Source organism: Penaeus chinensis, chromosome 5, assembly GCF_019202785.1.
Source record: "Penaeus chinensis breed Huanghai No. 1 chromosome 5, ASM1920278v2, whole genome shotgun sequence".
In the NCBI taxonomy this organism is placed as follows: domain Eukaryota; kingdom Metazoa; phylum Arthropoda; class Malacostraca; order Decapoda; family Penaeidae; genus Penaeus; species Penaeus chinensis.
The window spans coordinates 33,565,956-33,575,955 of NC_061823.1; the positions used below are offsets into that span (position 1 = coordinate 33,565,956).

Below are 10,000 nucleotides of genomic sequence, written 5' to 3' on the forward strand. Positions count from 1 at the left end.
GCAATATTCAGATTTTATTCCCAGAGAATATTGTTTAGGCTCGTGGATCGGCCAATGTCCGCCACACTGCCATAGTCTATGGTCAGCTGAGAAATACCGCTGGGTTACTAATTTTTACTTATTTACTGCTTTATGTAATGCCATTTTAGATTTTTTCACATTGTTTACGTTTTGATGAAGTCCTACGTGAGGTATTATGTACTCGAGAATTCTATAATTTTGTTATTGTTCCTTTTTCTTACTTTTTTTTTTAAGTAAAAGAAAGATATCCATATAACCCGCGGTCTTTTAGTCCACCCTCCCTTCTGTTTTTAAGGAAAACAGCGCGTAGAATGTTCCCGCTAATTACAATATGCAACGATCTGTAAACTCGTATTTAATTCCTATTTTACGGTTTTTAGTTACACAAATGAACTGAAATAATTCTTAATTGTTTTGTTTTTTACCAACGGCAACCAAAAAAAAAAGGGTTGTGATTCACACTCATCGTAAGGTTAAAAAAAAAAAAAAAAAAAGTGAAAAAAAGGCCAATTTAGAAGCGGGAGGGAAATAAGTTGTAATTGGCGACGTTATAATGACTTAACTCGTATAATCTCCTTACTAGTTAAGTCATATAACAAGGGTATACGTCAACAATGTTAGGTCCTGGAAAAGAGATGGGGGGGGGGGGGGGTGAGGCGGCAGCGGAGGGGATACGTATATATTTTTTTTCGGCAAGAGTAAATATTACTTTATAATGTTGATTTTTTGTTTGTTTGATAGTGGGTGTTTGGTTTTATATAAAACAAAAATTATTTTGTCTTTTTCCTCTTTTTTCTGTTTTTTGTTCCTTTCCCTCCCTTTCTCCTATTCCTCCTCCTCCTCCTTTCTTTCCTCGGTCCTTCGGTCTCACATTCTTCACAGCCTTCATCATTCCTTCTAAAATGGCAAACAAACAAACAAGCAAAAACATTTTACGGCGCTAATGCAATGAAAAAATATTCACAAAATAGGTTCTTAATCGTATCAGATTTCGAAACTTTTCTCTCGTTAATCCATAAATCTTTTTCGTTTCTTTTTTTTCTTTTTTCTTTCCTTCGCCTCAATCTTCTTTCTCTAATTTTTTCTCTTCTTCTTCTTCTTCCGTCACTTTCCTTCTCCCCATCTCCCTCTTCCTACTCTTCCCTTTCTTCCCCTTCCTCCTATTCCTTTTTTTCTTTTCTCTTTTCCTCCCTCTTTCCTTTTCCTCCTCCGTTCATTCCCTCCCTTTTCCTCCTCCTCTCCTCCTTCAATTTCCTTCTTTCCTTTATCAATGTTTTCTTTTCCCTCTTCCTCCTTATTCTACTTTCTTCTCTCCGTCCTCCTCCGTTCACCCCCTCTCTCTCCTCTTCTTCTCCTCTTCTTCTCTCCTTCTCCTTCTCTTTCTCCTTCCTTTACCCAGCCCCCGCTTTTCTCATCTGCCACATCTGTCACGCGACACCGATCACCTTTTGGAGGAAGAGAGCTATTTAAGTAACGGAATAATTTCCTTTTCCACTCTATTTGAGCAATTGGTAGCAGAAATTGTTTTTCTTTTTCGTTTTCGTTCTGTTTCTCCCTCTTGTTTCTGTTTTGATTTTGTTTTGTTTTTTTGTTTTTTCATTCTTTTGCTCTCTCTCTTTTACGCTACATTTTATTTTATTACGCTACATTTTCTTACATCTTTCTGTCTTTCTCTCGGTCTCTCTCGTTTTCTTTCTTTCTTCCTTACTCCCCTCTCTCTCTCTCTCTCTCTCTCTCTCTCTCTCTCTCTCTCTCTCTCTCTCTCTCTCTCTCTCTCTCTCTCTCTCTCTCTCTCTCTCTCTCTCTCTCTCTCCTTCGCCTTCTCCCTCCCGCTCCCCCCCCTCCCTCCCTCCCTTCTTCTCTCTTTCCACTCTATTGGTGCTATTGAAAAGTTTTTTTTTATTCCTTGTATTTTCTTTTTGTGTCTTCCTCCCTCCTCGATTGCTTCTTGTATAGTGAAAGAAAGAGGGAAGAGAAAAAAAAGTAAAAAAAATAGATGACGCGTTGTTTTTGCTTATTATTGTTTGTGGTAATATTATTGGCTGTTAGCGCTTTTACTAGTACTACTGCTATGTCATCATCGTTATCATCATGTATCGTGTGTGTGTGTGTGTGTGTGTGTGTGTGTGTGTGTGTGTGTGTGTGTGTGTGTGTGTGTGTGTGTGTGTGTGTGTGTGTGTGTGTGTGAGTGAGTGTGAGTGAGTGAGTGAGTGAATGAGTAAGTGAGTGAGTGAGAGAGAGAGAGAGAGAGAGAGAGAGAGAGAGAGAGAGAGAGAAAGAGAGAGAGAGAGAGAGAGAGAGAGAGAGAGTGATTGAGTGAGTGAGTGTTCGTAGGTCTTGTCCGTCTACGTACGGGCATATTCATATGTACATATGCATATATCCGGATTCAATCCTCAGCACCGAAAACGTCGACCCGAAATACAAATACCCGCATAAGCCACGCCCCTTGTGCGACGGCAGTAACTTCAGACTCAGGGTATTTGCCACCCACTCAGGGCGTCCATTGTGGTCTACCAACAACACGAGAGAGAGGGGGGAAACAAAAAAACAACAACAGCAACTTTAATTTCCGTCGATTAGAGGTTTCCACAATAGATCACCGTGGCCTTAACGGATAATAAGGTGCACTTGCAATTGGCACTTTGAGGAACACGTGGGAAAAAAAAAGGAATAATTTGCTTGACTCGAATATTTTGCCTCGTGATTTTATTTTTACACTTAGCGGTTTTGGGCAGAAGTTATTTTATGTTATTTATTTTACTTTTTTCTTTCTCTCTTTTTTTATATTTTTCTTGGTTACTTTTAGGAGATGATGTCTTGTTTTACGTTATATAGATTTACGTGGTTTATGATACGCTGTGGTTGCGTCCACGTTGATGATATTTCCTAAGGCACTGGCTGAGAAGTTTCAGGTTTCAGGTGATAATGTCTTTGTTTTGTAGTATTTGAGATAGTTAAGTAGCGGGGAGGTTAAAGGCAATGGTATTAAGAGAATTACCCTGTCTTCATGTCTGTATTTATGTATGTCTGCTTATTTAAGGTTATTAATATACGCACATGGACATGCACAGACAAACATACATACACACAAACAAACAAATAAACAAATACGCACGCATACACAGAGAGAGAGCTTTACATAGATATAAAATAGACATACATGCAGTGTACTTCCACTTCCTTACATATATAATTTATGTTTAAGAGATTCAGGGAATATATATATACATATATATATATATATATATATGTGTGTGTGTGTGTGTGTGTGTGTGTGTGTGTGTGTGTGTGTGTGTGTGTGTAATATAAATAAATACACATATAATATGAATATATATATATAATTGTAGAACATTGTGAGAGAATATATAAGCAAAGAACTCCATGAAATGACATTCGGAAATTTTAAAAATGCATCCTCAAGTTTTTCATTTTCTGATCATCATTAACATTAATAGTAGTAGTTTTTTTTCTATTGTAAATGTCTCGGCTGAAGTTTAAATGGCAAGTTTAGGTCGAATAATTTTTTTTCTAATGTTCCGAAAGGCAGCGTGAAGACAGAAGAATTCGACGTTCATATGAGAGTCATGAATAAAATATGACTTTTTAAAAATCTTTTCACACGATTATAGTCAAAATGCCACTAGAACTCAGCTGTTTCTCTCCCCCTCCCTCTTTTTCTAATTTACCATTTTTCTCTATCCTTTTTCTCTTCTTTCTTTCTTTTTCCTTTATCTTTCTCTTGTCTGTCTTTGTATGTCTTTCCTTGGTTGTTTGTCTATCTTTATATTAATCTCTCGCTCCCTCTCTCTCTTTATCTATCTATCCATATATCTTCTATTTTATCTCTTTCTCTCTCTCTCTCATTTGTAATTTAATCTTATCCTTGTATTTTTATTCTTTCTTTCTTTTTCTTTTTTTGTCCAAGCGAGATGGATTTATGTGTATATTTCAAAAGTATATGAGGAAAAAAGCGTGAATCACAGTGCAGTTACAAGAAACTTTTTTTTTTAATCGACTTTGTGGCCAAGTCAGGGAGGTGTTGTGAACAGAATTTTCTTTATCTTTCTTTCCTTTTTTTTCTAAATCCTTTATTTCTCTTTGTCTGTCTCTTCTTCGGATTTATCGTTGTCTCTTTGTCTCTCTTTCTTCCCTTCTGTGTCTTCTATCTCTCTCTCTTTTCCTTTCTCCCTTTCCTCTCTCTCTCTCTCTCTGTCTCTCTCTCTCTCTCTCTCTCTCTATCTCTCTCTCTCTCTCTCTCTCTCTCTCTCTCTCTCTCTCTCTCTCTCTCTCTCTCTCTCTCTCTTTCTTTCTTTTTTCGCTCTCTCTTTCTCTCTTTCTTATTGCTTATCTCTCCTTCCTTTCTTCCCCATGTTCTTCCTCTTTCCCTATTTACCCATCTCTCTATCCATCCGTCTTTCCCTCACTTCCCCTTTCTCTCTGTCTCATTTGTCCCTCACTATCCTTCCCTTCTCTTCTCTTTTCCTACTTTCCTCTCACCTTTCTCCTTCCCTCTCTCTTTTCCCTTGCTCCCTCTCCTCCTGCCTTCCTCTTCCGTCTCTCCTCCTCCTTTCTTCTATTCCCTTCTTCCTCTCCTTCAACTCTCTCTCCTTCTCTTCTTTTTTCTCTCTCCTCCCTCCCTTTCCTCCTTCCTTCTTCTCCTTTCCTTCCTCCTTCTCCCTTTTTTCCTCCCTCTCCTCCCCTCCTTCCTCCCTCTCCTTCCTTTCCCTCCTCTCTCTCCTTTCCACTCCTCCTCCCTTTCCCTTCTCTCCTCCCTCTCCTCCCTTCCCCTCCTCTCTCTTCCTTCTCTCTTCCCTCTCCTTCTCCCTCTCTTCCCTTCCCCTCCTCTCTCTCCCTTTTCTCCTCCCTCTCCTCCCTTCCACTCCTCCTCCCTTTCCCTTCTCTCCTCCCTCTCCTCCCTTCCCCTCCTCCTCTCTCTCCCTTCTCTCTTCCCTCTCCTTTCTTCCCCTCTCCTTCCACCTTCCAGTTCACCTCATGCTATAAACCGTGGACGACACATTAATCGGATAAGCCAGACTATTATTGAAAGTTGAGTAAAAAATAAAAAGAAAAAAAAATGTTGCCGGTTAAAAAGAAGAAAGGGAAAAAAAAATACAACACACTTTAGTGACAACGTTTATGGGGGGGGGGGGGGGGAAGAGAAAGAAAGAAAGAAAGAAAAAAGGCAATATATCCTGGTAGCTAAACTGCCTGAGGATCGGGTGTTTCAGTGGCTTGTCTGGCTTAAGCTGTGGGTTCGTGCTTGCTTCCATGTCAAGCAGAGAGAGAGAGAGAGAGGGAGAGAGAGAGAGAGAGAGAGAGAGAGAGAGAGAGAGAGAGAGAGAGAGAGGGGAGATAGAGAGAGAGAGAGAGAGAGAGAGAGAGAGAGAGAGAGAGAGAGAGAGAGAGAGAGAGAGAAAGAAGGAGAGAGAAAGAAGGAGAGAGAGAGAGAGAGAGAGAGAGAGAGGAGAGAGAGAGAGAGAGAGAAAGAAAGAGAGAGAGAGAGAAAGAGAATGAGGGAGGGAGAGAGAGAGTGGGAGAGAGAGAGAGAGAGAGAGAGAGAGGAGAAGAGAGAGAGAGAGAGAGAGAGAGAGAGAGAGAGAGAGAGAGAGGAATAGGGACAGAGAAAGAGAGGGAGGGGGTTGAAAGAGAGAGATGAAGGAGGAAGAGAAAAGGGTAGTTGATAGGAAGGGTGAAATTAATATAGATAAAGAGAGATAGAGGGGAAGGAAGAAAAAAAGGACAAATTTGAGAGAAACAGGGAAAAACATACACTGAAGAAAAGAAAGAAAAGATACTGAAAGAAACGCCCCAAAAAAAGGTGAAGGAGATTCAGTATAAGCCACACAGCGAGAGGGAAAAGTTCCGCACGGCTAACACCTAAAATCCTACTGCGTGTGGGAAGAAGGACGCAGGATATGTGTGGTTTGCGAGGGGATTTCCTGGACTCGGGTGTCGCTCCTGCGAATGGGTGACATATAGCGTCCCGTCGGCGTGTACTGACGCTCCTGCTGCAGGTGAAACGCTTCAAGGTCACGTGATCGCCGTATTCCGTTTTTTTTTTTTTTTTTTTTTTTTTTTTTTTTTTTTTGTCATACGCTGATTTCCCATTTTCTGTTGGAGGTTTCTCGTTTTCCTTTTGGAGGGTGTTCGTTTTCTTTACTTTATCTCAAGTTTTGCGTTTCGTTTTCATTTATGTATGTTGTGATGTTAGTGCAGGTTAATTTTTATTCCTAGTTTCTTATTTTTGTTTAAAGAACCGAAGAGTAATTACCAATACCCTCCCTCTCCCTTCAGACGTGGTGGGCGGTCTGCACATCACCAAAGTGGGCGTGTCGACGCCCCTTGCCGTGGGCGAGAGCGGCTGGCTGGAGTGCGAGTGGGCGGACGACGGCGACAGCATCTACGCCCTCAAGTGGTACCTCGGCCTCGACGAGTTCTACCGCTGGACGCCCGCGGAAGACCCGCCCGTGAAGACATTCAAGATCCGCGGCGAGCCCCTGCGGGTGGACGCGTCCGCCTCGCACAAAGGCCGCGTCCGCATCCAAGCCGTGACGCTGGCGGCGGCCGGCGTGTTCCGCTGCGAGGTGTCCGCCGAGGCCCCGTCCTTCCACACCGAGTCGCACGTCACCTACCTGACCGTCGTCGGTGAGTCGCGTCGCCTCTGACTTGCCTCGTTTATGCTGTCAGTTGCCTTGTTGCTGACTGCTGCTACTACTGTTGTTATTGTTATTGTTGTTGTTGTAATTATTATTGTTATTATACTTATTAGTATACTTGTAGTAGTGGTAGTAATAGTAATAGGGACGTCATGATTATTAGTAATATTCGTAGTATTGTATTATTGAATAAGCACAACTGAACGAGAGAAAGGCGCCTTGGCATCACGACGTCCCGTTTTCTTTAAAAGTTTTGAGGGTAGACATTTTTTCTTAAATTTTTATAATCTCACGGACATTTCTAACGAAAGCGAGCGTAGAATAGTATAACATTAGTGCTGTAATTGTTTTAATCTGTCAGAATATAATTTCATTTTAAGGGTAACGATATTCTGCATAAAAGATATACAGTTTTTATTTAGTAAACCCCCTCTTAGGAGATTACATTAGAATTGCAGAAACCATATTAAAGAACATCCCATTTTGGCAGTGCATGCAATCACAGACATTCTCTCTCTCTCTCTCTCTCTCTCTCTCTCTCTCTCTCTCTCTCTCTCTCTCTCTCTCTCTCTCTCTCTCTCTCTCTCTCACACTCACTCTCACTCTCCCTCTCCCTCTCCCTTCTCCCTTCTCCCTTCTCCCTCTGCCCCAACCCCCTTTCCTCCCTTTCTCCCTCTCCCTCCCACACACCATATTAAAGTACAGCTCAACACTCTAACCCTAACTAACCTTCCACACCCTTCTCCTCTCCTCCACCCTTCCACCTCCTGCTCATTACCCTTATCTCTTATCTCCCTTATTCGCCCACATCCCCAGACCTTCCTGACGAGAAACCGAGGATCAGCGTCCCACAGGACACGTATCAGCTGGAAGAGGTCGTGGCGCTGAACTGTTCCTCGCCCCGTTCGCAGCCTCCTGCCGAGCTCACTTTCTACGTCAACGGAGAGCAGGTAAAGATAGTGATAGATAATGGTAGATAATAATAGATCATAATAGATGATAAAGAATTATTCATCATGATTCATAAACCGATAAGGTGACGATTTATGAATGGATAGGCTAATGGTAATGAGAAATGATGATTTAAAAGAATAGATAATCATAAATATTAATTCATGAATAGGTACGGTAATGATAGTTCGTGAATAGATGAGGTAATGATAATTCATGAATTAATAATTATGATTTATAATTCATGAACAGATAGGGTAATGATAATGAAGAATAGTTCATGAACATAACATAAAGATAAAATTAACAGATAAGGTTATGACAATTCATAATATATAAGATTAAACTGGTCCTTAAAAGATAAAATGGTAAAAGCAATAAAAGTTATTCTACAGCTTTTGGAAACCTTAACTAAAAGCGAGATATTGTAGATGATTAAAATGTTCTCTCTCTCTCTCTCTCTTTCTCTCTCTCTCTCTCTCTCTCTCTCTCTCTCTCTCTCTCTCTCTCTCTCTCTCTCTCTCTCTCTCTCTCTCTCTCTCTCTTCTCTCTCTCTCTTTCTCTCTCTCTCTTTCTCTCTCTCTTTTCTCTCTCTCTCTCTCTCTCTCTCTCTTTCTCCCTCTCCCTCTCCCTCTCCCTCTCTCTCTATCTCTCTCTCTCTCTATCTCTCCTCTCTCTCCTCTCTCTCTCTCTCTCTCTCTCTCTCTATATATATATATATATATATATATATATATATATATATATATATAACAAAATAAACAAATCTGTCAACTATTCTAACCTCTCTTTCTCTCCTTCTAACTCCTCCTCCTTTTATCTCTCTCTCTGGAAAGAAAAATAACTAGTAAATAAGTAAATAAATAAATAGATAAAACCATTATGACCTCTCGTTCTCTCCTTCTCACTCCTTCCCTCTCTCTCGTGTAAAAGAAATTATAATGAATAAATAAATAAATAGATAAAACAACACGCTTAATCCAAGATCACCCTTTTTTTTTTTTTTTTCCTTTTTTTTCCAAGTATTCTAATCTCTCTTTTTCTCTTTCTCTCTCACCAGGCGGACTCATCGTGGCTGATCCCCCACAACGCCATCGCGGAGGAATCCAACAGCCAGCACCCACCAGGTCTCCAGACGGCGATGCTGGGCCTCAGATTCACCCTCTTTCCTCGTCTTCTTCGCCGTGGGTCGGTCGTGGTAAAGTGCACGGCGTCCATCCTCAATTTGTACTGGGATAGCAGCGAGGTGGTGATCCACGTGGACCAGCCGTACCACGCGTCCATTATGGAGGGGAGAGCAGCGTCGTCTGCGGCTGTGGAAGGTAAAAGGGGTAGGAGTTCTCGCTGTCTCTCTCTCTATATATATACACACACACACGCACACGCACACAAAAAAAAGAAAGAAAACTGTGTGTGTGTATTATATATATGATTTTTATTTTTACATAGTGAAATGATAATGTAAGGGCATGTAGTAGATCAAATACACGTGAGAAAGTCACCATTCGGAATACTGCGTGTGCGTTGATTAGCGTTAATGGCTTCAAAAATTATCCGGCTTAATTCTAATGTATTTCTCGGGTGAATTACATCCTGATTCTAGAAATCCCTAGTAGTATATATTTTTTTTTAATAATGACGTGTAGTATGACCATAATTTCCTATTATTATTATTTTTTTGTTTTTTGTTTTCATTATGTATGTTATCTGACCTCTTTTTTCCCTTTCCTATTCCTCAGGATCCGTGACGTCACTGAGCCAAACGCTCTTTGTCCTTATCTCCACGTGTTGGCTCCTTCATTAGTCCACGCCCACGTCTACGCCCACGCCCACGCCCCATGGCATCCGTCAAACGCCCGTGTGAAGGAGGGTCATTGATTACGAAGCGAATGTCAGATGATGTGCTATGTGTGTCTGTGTTATTTGACTTGACTTACATGGGCTGAGCTTAGAAACGAAAATTTATTTATTATTTGATTTATTATTAGATTTATTCATCATTATCTACATTATCATGGTTATTATTATCATAATGATTGTTATTATTGTGTGCTTTTTAATTATTATTATTATTTATTGGTACTATAGGAATTACATCTTTTTTTACTATTATTAGTAACATTATCACTATCATCATCGTCATCATTATCATTATCGTAATCATTTTCATTTCCATTGACATTGTCAGTCATCATCCTCATTATCAGATATAATTATCTTGTTAATTATTAATCATTGTCATTATCAGTCGCCATTATGGTCATGATTATCAGTCACAATCACTATTAGGTAAAATAATTATCGCCATTACAAATTTCCTTCATTGTGTAAGCATTTTCATTATTATTTTCAGTGTTATTACCACA

At 40.3% G+C, this 10,000-nt stretch overlaps 1 protein-coding gene across 1 annotated transcript in view; it reads left to right on the forward strand.

Moving 5' to 3' along the window:
- The window catches only part of LOC125025581, a 10,019-nt gene extending 303 nt beyond the window's left edge, over positions 1-9,716 (forward strand). Inside the window, exons 2-7 of the mRNA XM_047613606.1 lie at positions 39-103; positions 2,422-2,500; positions 6,255-6,672; positions 7,500-7,633; positions 8,695-8,956; positions 9,374-9,716. Of these exons, the coding sequence (XP_047469562.1) occupies positions 39-103; positions 2,422-2,500; positions 6,255-6,672; positions 7,500-7,633; positions 8,695-8,956; positions 9,374-9,438 (1,023 nt within the window). The 3' untranslated portion in view covers positions 9,439-9,716. The remainder of the gene's footprint in view (positions 1-38; positions 104-2,421; positions 2,501-6,254; positions 6,673-7,499; positions 7,634-8,694; positions 8,957-9,373) is intronic.
- Positions 9,717-10,000: the final 284 nt, after the last annotated feature.